This window comes from Bos javanicus, chromosome 5, assembly GCF_032452875.1.
Source record: "Bos javanicus breed banteng chromosome 5, ARS-OSU_banteng_1.0, whole genome shotgun sequence".
NCBI lineage: Eukaryota > Metazoa > Chordata > Mammalia > Artiodactyla > Bovidae > Bos > Bos javanicus.
Window position 1 is genome coordinate 116,578,045 of NC_083872.1, and position 21,748 is coordinate 116,599,792.

At 45.6% G+C, this 21,748-nt stretch overlaps 1 protein-coding gene across 1 annotated transcript in view; it reads left to right on the forward strand.

Annotated features, from left to right (window-relative positions):
* The window catches only part of ATXN10 (ataxin 10), a 141,005-nt gene that overhangs the window by 19,704 nt on the left and 99,553 nt on the right, over positions 1–21,748 (forward strand). The window contains exons 2-4 of the mRNA XM_061418852.1: positions 6,103–6,294; positions 12,015–12,097; positions 21,361–21,457. Coding sequence (XP_061274836.1) covers positions 6,103–6,294; positions 12,015–12,097; positions 21,361–21,457 — 372 coding nt within the window. The remainder of the gene's footprint in view (positions 1–6,102; positions 6,295–12,014; positions 12,098–21,360; positions 21,458–21,748) is intronic.

Consider the following 21,748-nt stretch of genomic DNA (forward strand, 5'->3'; position numbering starts at 1 on the left):
CTTCTCTCTGCTTGCTTTCCTTGGCATAATGCACTTGAGAGTCTGTGTTCTGAGGAGAGATGCATTTTGAGTATGGTGAGGACATTGGAGTAGAAGGAGACGGGAGTTTTTGGGGGGATGAGGAGAGGACATTTATTTGAAACCCTTCAGCGCTGGGGTCAGAGCCAAATTTCGATCTGTGGGCCAAAACTGACCCACCACTGGGTTTTTTTTGGTTAATAGTTTTTGAGTTAAGACTAATTTTTACATTTTTAATGGTAGCGGAAAATGAATAGAATTCCATGATACATGAAGATGATGTGAGCTTTAAATCCCAGCGTCCACGGGAAGAGGTTCACTAGAACACAGCTGTATGTGTGTGTGTGGGTGCTGTCTCTGACTGCCCTAACCCTGCAGCAGCGGAGCAGCTGGGACAGAGCTAACAGATCCCCATGGCCTGAACTAGTTACTCTGTGGCCCTTTTCAGGAAAAGTTTGCCAGCCCCGCAGCTCTGTCTCAGGAACAGCTTGAGAGTCCTCGTGACAGAAGAGGGGAAGACAGCGTGTACAGGAGAAGTTGGAGGTCGCCAAAATGAGTTTCAGACTTCGGTGCAGACGTTCTGATAGGAGCTAGGGATGTTTTTATTTTCTGTTTTGGTTCTTCCTAATGCAGTCAGATCAGTAAGAGGTTTATGGTTTTAAATGACAACCAGTGGTTGTTATTTTAATCTCTGAACTTGTGTGTGTTCTGATAGTTTTCCTCAGTGACAGTGGTTAAACTACTCTAAAGCATGTGTGCCAATTTTTAATGAAATCTCAGGTATTAGAAGAGATCTTTTAACAAGGATGAGATTCTTAGTTGTAGTGTTACAGTGACAAGCAGTTAGTTTCCTTTTCAGTAGGAGGTCCCCCTGATGAATTAACTGTAAGGTGTGTGTACAGATAGTATGTTAGGCCGCTCTAGCCTGCTACACATAATCACCGGTAGTTTTCTTTAATTTTACTCAAATGGGACTTGCCAAGATTAAACCTACAGATCTGTTCAGACTTGAAGGAAATGAAATCCTACCGTTTGTATAAATCAGAGGCTGTTTCTGTTCTGTAAAGTAACATTTCATTTCTAAGTTGTCTTCAGGGTATGCATTCCTGTCTAAAAGGAATGTCCATCGGTTGGATTTTAATTGTCCTTCTAAGCACTTTCGGCTTTCTGTGAATGAAGTAGCTAAGCTTTTTAAAGTCTTTGCGAATATTTTGTGTTAGTTTGGTTGAAGCAGAAATGACAGCAATTTTTATTGTAAGTAACATTTGTAACATACAAACGACTGACTGATTTTCACTAGATATTTCACTTTTGTTAATCATTACACATACTTAGCTATGCTGTCTTGACAGTAAATATGGAATTTGCAGACAGAGTATGTTAGGAGCACTTTGTATCTGTGCTGCCAAACAGCCTCCATTCAAGGCATGGAGAAGGTAGAGAGAGTCAAATGTTTTCCTCCTGGTTACTATTAACGGAGAGCTTTCTTTGTCCTCATCTGATGAAAGTTGTGTATTAAAATGTGGTGAGTAAGATCTGTAGCTGTTTATTATATGTCTCTGTAGGAAAAGGGTTTTTTCTCCCTCTTTCACCCTTAATAGAGGGATGCAGACATCTAAGAAATAGTGTCTGCTTTCAGGAAATGTAAAATGTAGTTAATCGGGTTACAACGGCTCTCCTTTCCCTCCCCCTTTATGCTTACCCACTGTATCATTTAGTAGGGAAGAAGAAATTAGATGTTTCTTAAATACCAATTATAAGATGCCTGCATCTTAAAATATGACCCTGTTTTTCCAGATTTGGGGTCCGGGCTGTGGATTTCTTAATGGATGAGTTGAGCTGGTTCCTGGGTGTTCACCTGGTTCTGGTTGCTGCTGCAAAGTACACTGAGAGCCCTGGTCCCGACAGGCCCGGCGCCTGACTGCGGGCTCAGAGCACAGGCTCAGTAGGCGTTTGGGCTCCTTGGCGAGCCTGTGAAGCAGTGAGATGCTGCCCTGAAGATGTGACTAGTCTCGTCTCTGTTTTAAATTTGAACAAATGCAAATTAGTTAGTGCAGGTCTGGGCCCTAGAGGTACGAAAAAATAAGGTCTTCTCTTTTTCTGGGGTCTGTAGTCCAGCTGGGGTGGTGGACCGGATCAGTGAATGTAATCCGATGTGGAGAAGTGTTATTCCATGCTGTGGACTGAATTCCAGGGGAGCGTGTTGTACTCTGAGCAGAGTTCCACCAGGAGCCCCGGGTTTGTTCTTCCAGGCAGAGGCTGGGGTGGGGGGTGGCATGAGGAGGGATTCTGGTGGAGGGTGCACGTGAATAAACCCAGAGGAGGGCCAGTGCTGCTGCCCTCAGGAGTCCACGTGATCACAGTCCCCATTGATTTTCTCTCTGTATCAAAAATGTAAACTTTTGTGTGTGGAATAGAAGCTGCTAAGATTACTCTTGAGGAGCTATTAATAGTTACTTGTGTGTCAGGAGTCTTTTGATTGACTTTAGTTCAGTTAAACATTTTTCTTCTGGCTGAAAGTGTAATAGAGGCATGTGTATGACACACAAAAAGTGTGTGGCGTTGGAAATTGTTTATTCGGGGCAGTTCCTGGACCTACTGAGGGTGCTGTGCTTGGACTGTCAGTTAGGCAGTTTTCCTAAGAACAGTGCTTTTGTTTAGTGTAGTCTGCGATTTGTTGTTGCTCAGTTGCTGAGTTGTGTCCGACTCTGCGACCCCATGGACTGCAGCATGCCAGGCTTCCCTGTTTTTCACTATCTCTCAGAGTTTGCTCAAACTCTTGTCCATTGAGTCGGTGATGCCATCCAACCATCTCATCCTCTGTCTCCCCCTTCTCCTTCCCTCAATCTTTCCCAGCATCAAGGTCTTTTTTTCCAGTAAGTTGGCTCTTTGCATCAGGTGGCCAAAGTATTGGAGCTCCAGCATCTGTCCTTCAATGAATATTCAGCTTGATTTCCTGTAGGATTGACTGGTTTGATCTCCTTGCATTATAGTTTGATTTCAAAGCTTTTGTTGTGCTTGATAGCAGTTTTGAGTAAAATAGATGTTAAAAAGAGTGCCATTCACAGTAGGGAGGTGGTGCCTATGTGAGAGACAGCTTGCGAAGGACTGGCTGAAAGAAACCACACTGGCTTCTTTCTCGCTTCTTAGTCATCATAGTAGGAAAAAAGGCTTTATTGTAGCAGATTATTGAAGTTGTGGAGCTCTACTTCTATTTGATTGGATGATTCAGTAATAAATGTCTTCGAAACTTTATGCAGATGGAGTAGATAGAAGTAATTAGGCATATTCTTTGTTGATCTTGATCACTCTTGGCATCTTCAGAATACTTTAAACCCTTGGGTATTTTCTTTGTGTATTAATAGGGCCTGCTCTATATTTAGTACTGTTGGAGCCCAGAGCACGCCTCCCCAAATAAGCCTTAATGGCATGTTGAGTTTTTTGAATTAAAATTACTCAAGAAAGAGCTGATGCAGGAGGGACCCTCTGATCCCCCTTGTCTGTGTCTGAAAGCAGGCAGTAAATCTCCATGTGAGAGGCACCCTCCCTGACCCCCGAGGCAGAAGGCCCCTGTCCCCAGAGGCGGATTCAGGGCCCCAAGCCTGTGTGAGCAAACCCGGTATCTTCTGGAATTTACCACCGAGTGCAGGCTCTGGTTAGGTTCTTCACTAACTAAGCACGCAAGCCTGCTTCTTTGTTCTCTCAATTCCTCACAAATGTATCCTTGTCTTGTCTAAAAAGTATAGAAGCTGCCTGCTCTGGCCCACTTTCTTGGTCCTGTTTCTAGGAGACCTCCGTGCACACAAATTAAAACTTCTGTTTCTCTTGTTACTCTGTCGATTTTATTGTTAGTCCCACCTGGAGTAGTCAAGATGGGTAGAATGGGGAATTTCCTGCCCCTCAGCAGTGCTCTTTAGAGCTGTCTTGATGGAGTTAGTGAATGTTATTGTCTCTGAAAGTGGCTTACATACTTCATTGTTTTATATGGTTTCTGAGGCTGGACTAAGCTACGGCTCTGAACTTTGACCTTTTTAGTTGGTTACTCAGTCACTGAGACCTGAGTTGAAGCTTCATGGTCCTTGTTTAGAGAGGGCTGATGGCAGGGAGAAGGGGGCAAGTTATTTCCTGGGGGAATTTCCAAGTTTAGTTGATTAATTTATACTCTGTCTCTGAAACAAAATTTGAAGTGCTTTTGAAAAAAAATACTTTGTAGCTCATCAGAAATAACCGACTGACACTCCATGGAAGCTCTCCTTGGTTTGGAGCACAGATCAAGAAGTAGGAACCGTGCTTGTTTTTTTCGTGTTTTTTACATTATTGAAATAGGTGCCAACGTTTAGAAATCAGATTTAACATGAAAATCTAGCTCATCTTTTAAAATAGGTGGGTGTGTCCCCTTTCCCCAAGCCTCTGCTAGCCGTAGGCTGGAGCAGAAATGATAGGCCTTAGGCTTCTTGCTTTCCACAGCCCACACCTGGCCCCGCTTGCCACTCAGGGTACTTACTCCACAACTTCAGACACTGAGTAACTCTAAAGAGATTTGCTAAACTTGAACTATAATTTTTGTGTATAAATTTTGTGTAGTCTAACAGTATACAAATTGGGGGAAATGTAATATGATTTGATATCTGTAATATAATCAAGTTACCAAGCCAAAATAAATAAATACAGCTAGATAAAAGGTAAGGGAGGAAGTTGGAGGGGAGGGAAAAGCCATTTAGGAAAAAGAGGGTTAGCACTCAGAAGTCATGCTGAGGGGTTTGTAGTGTTAAATATGGGTGGTGGCTTTGACTCCTTGCTTCTTAAAGGCAAAGACAGGGAAGAGGACATGATGAATAATGTGATTTATTCTGTCCATCCTTAAGGTGCAAAGATGGCACTTGGAGCACAAGTATTTATATGGTCCTGCAGCTCCCAGAGCGGGTGTCTCAGTGGCTTGGGGCGCTTCCGTGCGGTGGTTCTGTGGGAATGCACTTCACCCCCGGCTCCCCCCACCTCCGGTGGTCTGGCTTCATCCAGGGGTGAAGTGTTCCCCTTCACTCCACAGTGAGAGTGCAGAGAGAAACCCCACGTGGTCAGAGCTGAGCTGTGAGCATCTCTTCAATTGTCTAACAGCAATCTGTCTTCTACTGTTAAAGCAGATTCTTGTTTCTCTTGGGGATTCATGGAATGAGGAAATTGGCTGGCATTTAGGTTCCGTGTTGCACACAAAAATTCTTCTCTTCATAACTTGGAGATGCTAGCCAGGAGCAGCATGTGGGAGCGTGAGCAGCGTGTGGGAACCGAGGTGCGGGCTGCGCGGGAGGGAACCGCTCTCCCGGGAAGGGCACTCACCCTGGCTTTCTCTCAACTCTCTCTCTCTCTCTCTCCCTCTGCTTCCGTCTCCTTCCCTCCTTCCCACTCCCCAAGCCCCCATCTGTGTGGTTGCACATGCATAAGCTCAGAGACCTGCTGCTGGCTTGCTGTATCTGAGAATGGATAGTGTCTTGCCCCTCAGGCAATCCTTCATGAGTTTTCTTTCTCACAATTTTACTTTAGGTACAGATACTGGTTGACAGAGGACATGGTTATACCCTCTGTCCAGAACAGGAGATGCAGAGCTTCTGTTTTGAGAGCAAATCTGTAACCCTCATACTCAACAAAAGAATGCAAAATGCAGTACTTGGGTGCAGTCTCAAAACCGACAGAGCTGACCGTACACAGTCACTGTAAACGGGATGTGGGCTGTCGTGGGGATGGAAGTCCGCTTCAGTGGGGATTGTGGCTCCAAGGGTTGTGAGCTTAGTGACCAGGGCAGGTTACTCAGACTCCTTGCTCTGTTCAGTTATCTTTAAAATGGCTAGGACAGTGTTAGCTTCATGAGGTGAACATGAAGCTTCAGTGAGATAATACAGGGAACGGTTGATGGGTCGCTTAGTCTCTGTAGCTCTTTTGTGTCATAAATCAAGGAGCTGAAGCAGATAGGCCTGACCTACCTCCCCACAAAATTAAGTTATCGATACACGCACTGTTCTGAAAATGACGTTTGGAAATTAGTCTTTTTTTTTTTTTTAACTGATGTGCAACAATTGTATCATTTTTCAGAGATACAGCACCCAGAACTATCTTCCAGAGAGTCCTGGATATCTTAAAGAAATCTTCTCATGCTGTTGAGCTGGCCTGCAGAGATCCATCTCAAGTGGAGCATCTGGCTTCCAGTCTGCAGCTGATAACGGAATGCTTCCGGTGTCTCCGGAATGCCTGTATTGAGTGTTCTGTGAACCAGAATTCAATCAGGTACTGTTCTTTCTAGTTACCTTCATGCCTCTGATTATATGGGCTTCCCAGCTGGCACCAGTAGTAAAGAGCCTGCCTGCCAATGCAGGAGATACAAGAGATGCAAGAGATGTGGGTTCAATCCCTGGGTCAGGAAGATCCCCTGGAGGAGGGCCTGGCACTCCACTCCAGTATTCTTGCCTGGAGAATCCCATGGACAGAGGAGCCTGGTGGGCTACAGTCCATGGGATTACAAAGAGTCAGTCATGACTGAAGCTACCTAGCACTCATGCATGCTTTGATTGTATTTCTTTGTGTCTGCGTGCTGGTTCTGCCGTATTGGCTTGTCCAGTAGAAATGATTTTGGCATCACAGCTGCCTGTTTTTATTCAGACTCTCTCCGCGTCTCGGGGACAAGTGTTCTCTGTAGGACTTGCCGTGGGAAACTCTTAGATGAGTATGTAAAGGGACAGCACGTTTAACATTAAGGTTGCTTCCGTTTCTTACTTGCGTTTATAAGTTTAGAGGTATTTGGTTTTCTACATAAAAGTGATTTGAACTTATCTTTGATCCTTTGATTCTGCCTGCCTAAAGGCATATGCAGTTCTAGACTTCACTTATTAGTTGTTAATATTTTAATTAGTTTTCGTGTTTTAATTAGTTGCTCTTGACTTTACTTTGAACCGGGAGCTCATTGTGAATTTCTGAGATGAAATTCACATTGTGAATTTCTCAGCTTTCCTTAAGATCCAGTAAACTTGCCAGCTTTACTTCCACTTAACTTACAATGTACAACTAAAATGTAATTACAGAGATGAGCGAGAAAATTGCCCTGCGCTGTTCTTGTTCTTTTACACGTTACACTCTGCTCCCAGAACTGAGCACCTTTCCTCTTTGGTTTTATGGAATCTACTTTTTATTAAAAGTTTTTACTTGAGGGGAAGTCAGAAGCCATAGAGCATGCTCATCTTTATTTCCTGGACTCGAGTGTAGACAGAGCCCAGGGGCCTTGCTGTCAACTGCCAGGATGAGTGAAGTTAAGCTGGTGCAGAAGCCAGTAGGGGGATTCCCTTCACTGCCTGGACCGTCTTACACCTGAGGCTTGGATATGATTAATGAGATTCTTTAGATCAAAGGAGAGGGCAGGGGGGAAGGCGAGGATTTAACTTCAGCACAGAATTGAACATGGCACCCTGTGCAGGTAAATGGATAGACACAGTACTAACCTTGGTGGTGATAGTTAACACTGAGGAAGTGTAACTGGCTATAGCCAGATGCAGCAGGCCAGAACTGAGTGTACTTTGTCACTTCCCTGTAAGTGGAGGCCTGTAGTGTGACAGGAGAGGGAAGGAGAGCCCTGGATGGAAATTCTAACCATCTGGGGCGTCAGCTCCTGGAAGAACCATTCATTTCCTCTAGTCAGAAGTACAAGAGAGAGTCCAGTCAACCTCAGCTAAAGCTGATGTTGCCAAGCCTGTCAAGGTTCAGATCTCAAGCAAAATGTATTTTTCTGATGTTTTAAGTTATTAAAGAGTTAATTAAAAAGTAGGATGCTCTTAGGGGCTAGGTCTTTGTATATCCTTTGTCTGAAAATTGCACTTTGTGTGGACAGGAATTATTTTTTGCCAAGGCTGAATGGAACACGGGATTTAATACAGCAGAGCAAACAATCTGAGTCATATGAAATTTCAGGAAGTACTCAGAGAAGACTGTTAAAAGCAGTTAGCCCTGCCTGTAAATATGACCCCTATTGCTGGGGTTGCTGTGCTGTTACTGCAGAGAGCCAAATGAATAGTTCAGGCTCTGTGGTCTCTGTCAGAATGGCTCGGTTCTCCCATTGTAGTGTGAAAGCAGCCATGCGTTGTACGTGAACAAACGCATATGCTGTGTTCCAGTAAAACCTCATTTGTGAGCCTCGAAATTTGAGTTTCATAGAATTCGCATGTCATGAAGTTGCATTTATCTCCTCCCCGAATCTGGCCGATAGAAGCAGGCAGTGCGCCCAGTCACCCGACTGCTGTTTGTATGTGTAAAGGCAAGGGCAGAGAGGGGAGCGGTGTCTTCTCTTCCAAGGCCCCGTATTCGAATAGAGGAAAGGGGCAGTGCTGTCTGCCCACCTGGGCTCGGGGAGGGGAGAGAGGGTCCTAGCCTTTGCACGCCCACCCTGACCCTCTGCCCACCTGGGCTCGGGGAGGGGAGAGAGGGTCCTAGCCTTTGCACGCCCACCCTGACCCTCTGCCCACCTGGGCTCGGGGAGGGGAGAGAGGGTCCTAGCCTTTGCACGCCCACCCTGACCCTTGTCTTTAGCAGTGAACGTCTTGGCCTAATTCTGATTCATGTTGAGAAGTGAAGACTGTAGGGAGCTATATGAGTTTCTTTTGCTGTTGTAACAAATTACTGCAAATATAGTAACTTAAACCAACAGAAATTTATTATCTGACAGTTCTAGCGTTCAGAAGTCCAAAATCCATTTTTCCGACCTAAAGTTAAAGTGTCAGCAGAGCTGGCTCCTTCTGAGTCTCTAGCAGAGAATCCATTCTCTTGCTTATCTATTAGTAGCTTCTAGAGTCTGCCTGCTTTCCTTACTTCATGGCTCCGTCTTCCCATCTTCAAAGCAACACTGTAACATCTTCCAGTCTTTCCGACTCTGACCGCCTGGTGTCCCTCTGATAAGGACCATTATAGTTACATGAGGCCCACCTAGTAATTCAAGATAATCTTCCCATCTTCAAATCGTTAATCATACCTAGAAAGGTCTCTTGTATTTTCTTACCAGTTCTTATTCTCTGACACCAGCTGGGAGTCCAACAATTCAAATCCAGTCTGACCCTAACTACCTCACATCAGTGGTGTCAGGTCCCATAACTTCGGGACTCAATCTCACAGGACTGTCCCACTTGATGCAAGGTGCAAATGGGGTCCCCAGGTACATTTTTGCCCAGCCGACTGCAAACTCAGGGCTTCTCAGGGTGCCCCTCAAGTTTGATAATTCAGTAGACTGACTCAGGGAAGCACTTTACATTCTGTTGCAAGCGTCCTGTAAAGGGACAGTCACATGGAAGGGATGCGCAGGCGGGGCGGGCACAGAACTTGTAGGCCTTTTTTAGGCCTGCCGTCTTCTGGACACTTTGGTGTGTTCATCAGCCCATTTGAAACCTTTCCAAACTCATTGTTTAGGATTATTCGTGACAGTTCTGTCACATAGGCACGACTGATTGGATCATTGGCCAATGGTAATTGAACTCAGTCTCCAGCTGTCTCCCCTTCCTCTGAAATGGGAGGTTGGGGTTGAAAGTGTCAGCTGTCTGATCTGATCTTATGGTTGGTTCCTGTGGCAGCAGCTCCCTCCTGAAGCCGTCTACAGGCCCAGTGATAGTCATCTAATATATTAGCATAAACTGAGGAGGGGGCTTGTTAGGATTAACGAGAGCCCTTCCTGTCACACAAGGACTTCAAGGATATCAGGAGCTCTGTGCCAGAAACCTGGGGACAAAGATTAAGTATATATTTATTATAGCACACCTCTTTTGCCATGTGAGGTAACATAAACTAAAGTTTCAAGTTTAGTATGTGGACGTTTTTCAGTGACCATTATTTCACCTAGCACAGTCTACCCTTTGGCCCCTAAAGATTCATGTCCATACTATGTGCAAAATACCTTCATCTCATCTTGAGATCCCTCAAATTCTTCAACTGTTACAGCACCAACTCAAGTGCAAAATCTTATCTAAGTCTCATTAGTGTCCCAAGTCTTACCGTCTGAATTACATATGGTTGAGATTCTGGGTGTGATTCACTCCGGGGCAGGATTCCTTTTTATCTTTGAGCTCGTGGAACTGGACAGCAGGCTGTCTGCTCCCAAAATACAGTGGAGGGACAGGCATAGGGTAGCAGTTTTAGACATTATCCTCTAAAAAAGGAGAAAATTGAGGGAAGAGAGGAGTCATTGGTCCCAAGCAATTTCAAAATCCACTTGGGCAAACTCAGGTTTTGAGGCTTGGGAATAATCCTCTGTGGCTTGAGGCTCTGCCCACAGAGTCATCTTGCCTTTTTCTTGAAGGGTAAGGGTAACACATATTTTCACCCGAATAGTTTTATCAGTCTTCTTTCATTCTTTCTCTGTGCATTTCATCCACGTCGGCAGGGTTTCTACTGGTGTGACATTCTTAAAAACCTTGTGGGCCTCAAGTGCACGTCATGGGGATTTATGCACCAGTGGGCAGTAGAGAGTGTGCTGTCGAGCTTTCTGAGATGACCCATCTCTGTTCCTGATTTCTGCTGAGATGACCGAGGGGGATGCGGAACATTCCTGATCTCCTTAAAGAGCTCTCTGGGTGATGGAACACTCATCTTGGAGTTCTTCCAAGTCATTAGCAAAAGGTTGTCCAGCCACACCCTCAGCTTTCTCTCCAGAGCACACTTTCCTAACAGTGAACGTTCTAGTTTTCAGCGTCTTTTGCTATCTGGATGGACAAGTTCAGTTCAGTCACTCAGTTGTGTCCAACTCTTTGCGACCCCATGAATAGCAGCACGCCTGGCCTCCCTGTCCATCACCAACTCCCGGAATTCACCCAAACTCATGTCCATCGAGTCGGTGATGCCATCCAGCCATCTCATCCTCTATCATCCCCTTCTCCTCTTTCCCCCAATCCCTCCCAGCATCAGAGTCTTTTCCAATAAGTCAACTCTTCGCATGAGGTGGCCAAAGTACTGGAGTTTGAGCTAAGCATCATTGCTTCCAAAGAACACCCAGGGCTGATCTCCTTTAGAATGGACTGGTTGGATCTCCTTGCAGTCCAAGGGACTCTCAAGAGTCTTCTCCAACACCACAGTTCAAAAGCATCAATTCTGGATGGATCAAGAGTTTCCCAAATTATACCTGGCTCCCTCTTAGTCTGCTTTATCTCTCTTTGCATTTTTACCATGTGCAGCAAGAGGGAATCAGGCCACACCGTCAGTATGTCACTTGAAAATCAGCTCAGCTAAATACCAGTTCCATCTTTTGCTAAGATTCTGCCACGGCAGTAAAAGGACTGTTTCCATGCCCATGTCCTTCACTTCCTTCTGGGGTCTCACCAACGGTGCCTTCAGTGTCCACGTTTCTACCAGTGATTTGTTCAAGGCGTCTTGGCTTTTCGTGTCATGCTTCTCAAAAGTCTTCCAGCCTCTGCTTGTCACAGAAGTCCAAAACCACTTCCGTGTATTTTTTATCTGTTACAGCAGCACCCCGTTTTTGCTACCCAAGTCAGTGTCTTGTTGCTACTGTGACAAATTACTAAAGCTTAGTGGTTTAACACAACGTAGATCTATTATCTCACAGTTGTGGGGCTCAGAAGTCTACAGTGGGTCAGCATGGCTGAGTCCCTTCTGGAGGCTCTAGAAGAGAGTCTTTTCCTGGCCTTTTTGAGCTTCTAGAGGCTCCTGCATTTCTTGGCTCATGGCTACCTTCTCTGACTCTTATAAGACCCGTGTGATATACTGGGGCCACGTGGTTAATCTGGGATAGTCTTTTCGTCTCAAGGTCCTTAATTTACTCACGACTGCAGAAGTCTCCTTTGCCACGTGAAGTGACACATGGACAGGTTTAGGAGATGAAGATGTGGGTACCTTGGAGGGCCATAAATCTGCCCACCGTAGGAACTGTTAGCCAGTGGTCTCTGCATTCTTGGGATCATCATTCAAAGTGCAGGTTTAAGAACAGGAATGTGTCTGACTTTGTCTTTTTTGAACACCTTATGCAGGAACTTGGGTACAATTGGCGTTGCTGTTGACTTGATTCTTCTTTTTCGTGAACTACGAGTGGAACAGGACTCCCTGTTGACAGGTAACTGACAGTGTGAATTGTGGATTATTTATATCTTTGACAAGGATTTAAATACCACTGCTTTGAGTATTATATCGTTCATTAGAGCAAATGTTCTGTATATTGTGAAACAGAAACTTCATCAGTGATATTGAAGAGTGATCATAAAAGAGAGTTGTAGTAACTTCCTTTCCTCTGTTGTAGGCTGTGTCCGTCCCTCCTGCAGTCATTGGGAGTCCTTGCCTTGGTGCACTTCTGCATGTGACTGCCTGTGGAGACAGGGCCTTTACACAGAGGATTAAGATGAAGTGTGGTCTCAGGGGTGGGCCCTAATCTGGCGAGACTGGGGTCCTTACAGGAAGGGGAGATTAAGACACAGACAGGCGCAGGGGACTGAGCTCGTGAGAACACAGAAGATGACCATCTGCAAACCGAGGAGAGAGGACTCAGGAAACCAGGCCTGCCAACTGGAAGAAAACAAATTCTTGTTCAAGCCCCTCAGTCCGTGGTGCTTTGTGAAGGCAGCTCTAGCAGAGGGAGTGTCTTTTAACACGTGTGGTGTGTCAAGCCCTCTCCTGGGTGTTGGGTGTGATCTGAACAGTGACCATAGCATACAGACATGTCTGTCTTCAGGGTGCTTATGTTCCAGTGAGGGCAGCCTTGCATGACATATATTAAATAAGTCAGATGTATAGCACGACAGAGAAGGAAGTTAGCTCTGATTGTTAATAGCTGCTGATGTGGGATTAAGAGGAAACCATGCTCCTTAATATGAAGACAGGAACTCCTTCCAGGCTTTGGGAGGTTTTTGGTTGTTGGGCTACTTGCATCAGCACAACTCCTTTGGACAGGGGTTATTATCATAACATTATATTTTAAAAAACAGAATTTTAACAGATGGTCTCTTTACCCTAAGAATTGAAATACTTGTTGGTAAACCTGTTATTTAATAAGAACGTTTCAAATGTATTAAATATCCAGTTTATAAAATGTACTAGATTGGAGGTGAAGAAAATTCTTTTTTAGCAATAATTCAATGAGTCATTATTTTTAAATGAGAAATCTCCAGCTGTATTTAAAATATGATTTGATTTATAAGTTAATTTATACACAGTTCTTAATGCCTATGCTTACATAAAGTGAAGTGTACTTCTGTGTGTGTTAGTGGGACGCTGCTGTGGGAAGGTGGAGAGAGGATTTGAGCTGATCATTTTTCTGCACAGGCCTGGAAACCGAGGCCCATGGGAGACAGGCTAAGTGAGCTGCTGGAGGTGCTGCCTGGCTTGGAATAATTCTCATCCTCCTGTGATGTCTTAGTATTTTCATTTAAGACGCATTTGTTAAGATTCCCGCATCATTCTGTTTGATTTAGAATTCTTCCTCTGGGATGTTGTAACTATTTACTTATTTGTTTTTGATTTTTAAAGTTTTTGGGGAGTGGCCTACACCACATGGCATGTGGGACCTTAGTTCCCTGACCAGGGATCAGACTGGCACCCCCGCATTGGAAGCTTGGGGTCTTGCCTTAAGCCCTGGCCCACCAGGAAAGGCCCGGTAGTTACTTTTCGAACTAATTAAATCATGCAGGAATTTGTACACAAAGTGTTTGCTCTAAGTTTTTTGAAACAGCAGTAATTTCTTGAGTATTCTCAATTTGGCAGGGTGTAGGATTAGGTTGTAACATGTTTTAAAATGTTATGTATTTAAAGGTATTTTCATAGCTCCATTTTATGATAAAGCAAAAGCCTCAGAGCTCAAATTAGAGGATTAAAGATCAGCAATAAAATACAGATTTCACTCCCTTGCCTGGAAAGGCAGTTATTTTTGAAGTCGGACTGTGGTGTGGTAATTCAGACAGGGAGTTCAGAATGTACTACGTTTTGTAATTGCTGTGAAGTATGATGTGGTGGGTAGTATGTCCCTGACAGAGCTGAGGAACTCGGGTGGGCAGGAGATGGCTTCTCTCATAATGATGGATTCCTAAATAAGATGCCCGGAGGAAGCTGCACACACGCTGTGATTAAATAACTATTAGTGAGGAGCCGGCCTCCTCCACGGTGCTAGGATCCCGTCCCCACTCGCCCACTCAGAGGTCAGCTCTCCTCCCAGCGCTTTCTGCCCTCTGCTCCACCGTCTGTCCGCATGTAATAGGATGTGCTCTCCTGTTCTCCACGGTCCCTCAGTGGCTGCGGAAGATCGGTTACTTGGTGTTTACAGTATAGGATAAAAGATGATTCTGTTCCTTCTTCTCAGGATCAGTTTTCTGTTCCCTGAAGCAGATAGATGATCTAACAGAAAAATCTGAGGAGCCAGTTTCCAAAACTGTTAATGAACTAGTTTGTCATTGATGAATAAGTTAGTCATTTGGTTGGTGGCTTGGCTGTTCGTTGATATTTACCAGTCAGAGAGAGTCCATCTTTATAGACCTGTTTTACGTACGGCGCATTGAGAGTTGTTCACAGTCCGGGTAGTTGCAGTTGTATCAGTAATTAATGCGTTTCTTGCTGCTGGGACATTCCCGTAATGTAATTCACCACCTGAAAGTGAACAGTTGGGTAGCATTTGGTGCATTGACAGTGTTGTACAGCCACCGCCTCTGTCTGACTGAGAGGTTCTCATCCCCTGAGAGCTTGCTTCCCACTCCCCGCTCCTGGCCACCACCATTCTGCATTTCGTCGCTCTGGGTTTGCCAAGTCTGGATTTTTCGTATAAATGGAATCATAGAATTATGTGACCTTTCTTGTCTGGCTTTTTTTCACTTAGCATAATGTTTTTGAGGTTCATCCACATTGAGCGTGTGTCAGTGCTTCGTTTATTTTTATGACTGAGTGATATTCCGTTGGATGCACAGACCACATTTTTGTCCATCTGTTCATTCATTGTTTCCATGGTTTGACTCTTGGGCCACTCTGGCTATTTAGAATAATGCTGCCACGAACATGCGTGTACGTGTGTTTATCTGAGTGCCTGTTTTTTTCAGTTCTTTTGAGTATATACCTAGGAGTGGAATTGGTACATCAATTTTATATTTAATTTTTTAAGAAACTGCCAAACTTTTCCTTTTATGTTTTCACCAGCAGGGTTCCAGTTTCTCCACATCCTTGCTGACGTTTGTTTCCTTTCTCTGGATTATAGTCACCCTCGTGGGTGTGAAGTGCGTCTCACTGTGGTTTTGGTGTGCGTTTCCCTAATGACTGACGGTGTTGGACATCTTCTCATGCGCTTTTTGGTTATTTATAAATCTTTGGGGAACTGTCTATTCAAATTCTTTGCCCAGTTTTTAATTGGGCTGTTAAATTTCGTTGTCAGGTTGTGAGAGCTATTTGTTTATTGTGGATACTAGGAGTTACGTTGAATCTGTAGACCCACTTGGGGAGAACTGCCACCTTAACGATAGTGTTCTGGCCCATGAGTGTGGGACATCTCTTGCGTTTGTTTAGGTCTCCTTTAGTTTTTCAGTTGTGTCAATTTCAAGTAGATAACTTGTGTTTATTAGTGGAGTTGGAAGGATATTACTGAGGCAGGGAGGGGAATGGAAGTGATGTTTCTCATGCCTTCTTGAAAGAGGCAGCCAGTGAAGTTAATGAGTCTTATTTGGATTCAAGAACGAAACTTTGGTGCCACGATGAAACTTAAACACATTTTGTAGTGCGTAAGTTCAAACCTAATAAAATCTTTTTTTAAAAAGTGTTCTAGCTCCTAATGCAGCGCCTGTACTCTCTTTTGATTCTTTTTCTGTGAGAACCTTATTCTTCATAGATTTTTAGCTGGATATTGGTGCCAGAGTTTTGTTACCGCTCTTGAGGTAAGAACTATAATTACGTTGTCAAAATAATATTTAGAGTATTATTTTCAGAGAATAATTGCAGTGGTGTGACGAATATCTTATGCTCATCAAATTTTATGTAAACACAGGCATGAGTTATTTTAATTGAGTTATTGGTGTTGTTTTTGGCCTTTGTTCTTCCCTAATCTATAAAAATAATGTTGGGCTTTTTGAGGGGCTTTGTAACATTTGCAATATTTACATAAAGATCAGTTGATAAGCTGTTTGGTAAAAGTAAACTGTCATTTGTACTTGCCTTGAGTTTTCTTTTCTTGTTTCTAGCATGTCTTTAAACCTTTTCCTTTCCAGAATTGTGTTCTGATTCAGAGAGCTAATTTTTAGTTGCCTCATGAGTTGTTGGGTTCGTTGGCTTTCAGACTAACTTATATTGTTGGCTCTTCTTGTGTGTGTTAAAATTTTACAAGGATTTCAGTGTTAATATTCTGAAATATTCAGAAGAAATATTAATGTCATTTTAAACTATGACAAGATTAAAATGATTTTTTTATTATGAACATTTTATAAAATTTTATTATAGAGTAATTTTTTAAATAAATAAATTTTTACAAGGCCTTAATATGCATCTCTGGAGTTATCATCAAAACAATTTTTCATCTGATTCCAAAGAGGATTAGGCAAAAAAAAAACCCAGAGAAACGGGACTTATTCCCTGGCTCATCCCTCTGTCCAGTAATTTCTCCTTATTTAATTTCTATAAGAATTTATCTTTTTGTCCAAGTGTGACACATAATGTATGCCAGCACCCTTTTTCCCTCCCATGGCCGGTCATTAGTCAGTCAGGCACTCTTCTTGGCGGACTTAGAGAGTAATTTTTAAAAGCCCAAAAAAATGAGAAGAAAAATAACCGTCGTCATCTGTGCAGGCTGCGTTAGACGCTGCTTTTCAGTCATCTTAGTGTCTGTGAGTAGGGTGTGAACGTGTGCTTGCAGTCTTGCGTCCTGCTTTATTTTAGATTAAATGTTAACTTAATTCAGTTTTGAGGGTCTTGCTTCAGCATTTTGTTTGCATAGTTTTTTTTATCTCAGTGTTTTGCTTTTTGCCCACAGTTTCGCAACTCTGCTTTGAGCGGCCAAAGTCGCGTTACTCTGAATAAGTGACTAGCACAGACCGCTCACACGCCTCGGCCTTCTCCATCTTCACAGCTGCTCTGCCTCTGAGGTGCTAGAGCAGCAGCGACGGGCTTTGAAGGGAGGCCTGGGTTTCGGGAGCCTGAGGACAGAGCCCCACATGCCCAGCAGAGCAGGGGTCTAGGAGGGTGGAAGCCTGCAAGTCCTCTGCCCTTGAAAATGTCCCCTGGTTGCTGCCTGGCGGGATTTCCATTAAGGGAGCAGGGCCTTGGTTTCATCCCAGCTTCTCCTGTGGCTCCTTCCCGACGAGCTGGTCGCCGTCCCTGGGAGGAGCTGCAGCTTGTTCTCACCCGTCCTGCTCCTGCCACTTGTGGGCTTGGTGGCCCGGGCTGGTGACCCGCTCTTCCGAGCTCTGGTGACTGTGCACAGGGGGATGCTGTCGCCCCCGAGGCTATGGAGGTGTTGTGGGGTTCAGTGGGATGATGCAGACAGAACGCAGGCGTCCGCTCTTAGGAAACAGCGCGTGCCTCTTGGCACTGTCGCCTCTGGCCTCCCGCCTCGGCTCTGGAGGCTGTGTTCATGCCTGTGCTCCTTCCTCAGGAGTGTCCCGCTCTGTTTTCACTCGGGCTCTCGACCCTCCACTCTGCCTGTATGGGCCGCCCTGGCCCCGAAGGAACCACTACAAGAACAGCAAACAGGAGGCTGTGGGCGCTGACCCCGCAGCATGGGTGCCGGGCGGGCGGAGCTGGGGCCCGTGAGGCACTGGCCTGCGGTCTCAGGTGTGAGCTGAGGCGGGGCTGGGGCAGGGGTGGGCGGCCAGGCGTCCACAGCAGTGTCTGCGACTGCAGACTACACACCGGGGTCGGGCGCCCGTGGGAAGTGGCCGGCTGTCTGTCCTCCTGGGTGTGCGGTCCGGGGCGGCAGCCACTGTGGGCCAGGGCCCTGGCTTGTTGCTGACCTGGGCCATGTGCTGGACCACTGTGCCTCCGTGTCTTCACCCATAAGATGGAGATGACGATCCCTGCCACATGGTGGAAGTTATAGTAAATAAGAGTCTATGTAAATAAAGCACTTAAGCACAGTGCGAGTGGCATCAGTGATTGTCCAGTGTTGGGCGTTGCTCTGGTTCCGAGACTGTCGTCGCGCAGCTTTGAGCTTAGCCATCTGTGCCGTTCAGGGTTGCTGGGGTAAGCGGTGTCCACAGACTCGTGTCTCCTCCGTGTTCTGTGAGGTTCAGCCAGCGGAGGATCTCGTGGCTGAGTGGAGGCAGCAGGAAGGAGAGCGACGGCTCCCCACTCGTGTCTCCCTCGAACGGCCCCCTTTCTAGCTCCCTTCCCCCAGGAGCCTTTTGGTTTTCCCTCTGAGACACCTGTCAGCCAGCCTGGCCCTTGCTGAGGCCCCGCGCTCAGGGAGGTCTGGGCCCCCTCTGCGGAGCCCCCAGGCTCCTGGGTGCTCAGAGCCTCACCCCTTCCCCTTGGGTCTCCAGTGTTAAGGGTGGTGAGTGGTAGTTTCCTGTAGCCTTAACCTCCTTGTTACCTCAGTGTTGCCTTTTTAGTTTAACTAATGGCCAGATATTAAATTTTCTTTGTTAAAGGATAGTTTGGCTTCTTTGTCTGATGACACGGTCCTGGCGGGCTGAGCTGTGTGTGTTTTCCAAGGCTGTGCCTGACAACACCTTTTCTTGCTCCCCTTTCCCTTCCTCCCTGCTGCCGGGCCCTTTTCGCCATCTCTGCACCAGCTGGGGTGCAACCAGGAGACGGAAGCCGCATTGCAATGTGAAAAGGGAAAATTTAAAGGAAGAATTACTAACTGTAACAAAGGCTTGAGATAACGGGGGATTGACTACTAAGAAGTAAGGAGGATGCCGAAGAATACAGGAATTGCACACAGGAGGAGCGGCCAGGGCCCCAGGGCTGAGATGAGTGTCTCAGGAAGGAGCTCCCCGCTCCTGCTGAGGTCTGAGATCCAGGCCTCCTTGTGGAGGGCGTGGTGGTGCTGAAGTCGCTGAGGGCTGATGTTGGTGGAACCTGCTGGACACCCACCCTCTGGGGTACAGGGGGACATCGTCCACAGGCTGCTTCCAGGACATGGAACTGGCTTCGAAGTGTCTCGAGGAAGCTCCTGCTGCTGGACACTGCTGGTTGTCCTGCTGTGCGGGAGCGCGTCTCTGGAGAAGCTGTTCGTGCAGGAGGTGAGCCCAGAGAAGCAGGAGAAGCCGGGCCAGAGGATGTCCCCAGAACCAGAGGGGAACTCTCCCTTCCCCACAGGGCGGGCTGGGCCAGCTGATGGAGGAGGCGTCTGAAGACCTGCCTTTATGTCTGCAGAGCAGGCCGAGAAGCTAAGAGGAAGCAGTTGGTGGCTGGTTCTCAGGCAAAAATAATTCAAATGTGCTTTGTTCACGGGTGTAAAGGACTTCAGAGAACCTGTAGTTTCCAGTGCATTGCGTTCTCATGAACGCTTTGTTATCTCTAACTGAAATTTTTGCTAGTCTGGTGTGTGTGTAGTACAATCTTGTGGTTTTCCCATGGGCTTGAGTGCTTTTTCTTACATACGTATGTGTATGTAGACACACGGACTTCCGGGTGGCTCAGCGGTAAAGAATCTGCCTGCCAAGCAGGAGATGCGGATTTGATGATCTCCTGGAGAAGGAAATGCAGCCCACTCCAATATTCTTGCCTGGGCAATCCCATGGACAGAGGAGCCTGGCGGGCTGCAGTCCGTGGGCTTGTAAAGAGTTGGACACGACTGAGCGCCTGAACAGCAATAACATGTATACACATATATGTTCTGTGGATTTGGACAGATGTGTAGCACATGTGTCCATCATTGTAACATCATACAGAGAAGTTTCACTGCCCTAAAGATCCTCTGTGCTCCGCCTGTTCACACCCCCTCCTGGCCCCCAACCCCTGGCGGCCACTCGTCTGCTCACTGTCTCCATAGTTCTGCCTTCTCCAGAATGTTGTAGACTTGGACTCACGCAGTATGTAGCCTTTTCAGATTGGCTTTTCATTTGGTGTTTAATGTTCCTTTTCATAGCTTGGTCGCTCATTTCTTTCTAGTGCCGAATAATACTGCATCGTCTGGATGGGCCTCAGTTTATTTATCCATTCGCCTACTGAAGGGACATCTCGGCTGCTTCCAGGTGTTGGCAGTTAGGAGTAAAGTTGCTGTAAACATTGATGTGCAGGGTTTTGTATGGGCATAAATTTGCATTTCCTTTGGGTAAATTCCACGGAGTGCGACTGCCGAGTTGTGTGCTGAGAGTTTGTTTGGGTTTGGAAGCAGCCACCAGACTGTGTGATGAAGTGACTGCGTGAGCCTCGTCCCACCCACAGTGAGCCAGGGTTCCTCCGCGCCATGTCCTCGCCTGCGCTTGACAGCATGCTGGGTTTTGTCCAGAATTCTGCAATTTTATTTGCTGAAAGTCTAAATATGTCAACTAGGTTGTTATTAAATCTTACTCAAATCTTCTAAATATGCTGATCGTTTTGTCTGCTTGTTTTATAATTTACTGGGAAAAATATATTGTTATTGCTGAATTTAACTGAATTTTTCTCTTTGCTCTATACTTTTGTCCATTTTTCTTTTATATATGTTTGAGACCATGTTATTAGGTGATTCCAATTTAAATTATGCCTTTCTGATAAATTCTGAAATGACTTTTTAAAAAACCTTCGAATAATGCTTTTTGCCCTGAAGTTCGCTATGTCTGATTTTAAGTGGTGTATGACCACCTTTATAGGCTAGTGTTTGTCTTGTGTATCTTTTCACCGTTCTTTGACCATCAGTGCTTCTGTAGCTTTGTATTTACATGTATGTTTTAAATCCAGTCTAAGGGTAACTGTTTCAACTGGAACACATATTCCGGTGATATTGAATGTGATTACAGGTAAATCTGTGCCTACAGTCACAGTCTTTTTTAACAGTTAGTTACTTTTGTATGAGAACATTGTTTTGATGAGGGCTCTCCTGGTGGCTCAGCCGTAAAGAAGCCACCTGCCAATGAAGGAGACTTGGATTTGATCCCTGGGTCAGGAAGAGCCCCTGGAGAAGGAAGTGGCAACCCACTCCGGTGTTCTTGCCTGGGAAATCCCATGGGCAGGGGAGCCTGGCGGGCTACAGTCTGTGGGGTCGCAGAGTCAGGCACGACTTGGCGACTGAACAGCAGCAGCATGCGTTGTTCTGGTGAGGCGTTTTCATACTAGCGTCATGCCTGAAGTTTCCCTGTGGTGAGAGGCCTGCACAGTTGAGAGAAGCTAGCAGAAACTTCTTGTTGGATAATATGAGGAATATTTCTCTTCAGGATATATTTTAGTGAGTTCAGACTCTCTTCGTCACAAATCTGTTTTGCTCTTGTCAACCCTCAGCATTTCGCTGTGGCCTGCAGTTTCTCGGCAACATCGCCTCCCGGAATGAAGACTCCCAGTCTGTTGTCTGGATGCATGCATTCCCAGAGCTCTTCTTGTGAGTATATTGATAAGAATTTTTCTGACTTCTGAGAAGGTTGTAGTTATATCACTCTACTTAGATGAAGTTCCAAAACAGGAAGAGCTAACCTTGGTAATAGAACTCAGGGCAGTAGTTGCTCTTGGCGGGCGGTGGCGGGTTCAGTAGCTGCTGGGAGAAGACGTGAGGGCGTCCCCTGGGTTGAGTGTTCAGTATCTTGGTCTGGGTGGTGGTCACATAGGTGTGTGCATATCTAGTAATTTATTGGGCTGTACACTTAAGATTTGTGCTCTTCATTGTGGGTCAGTT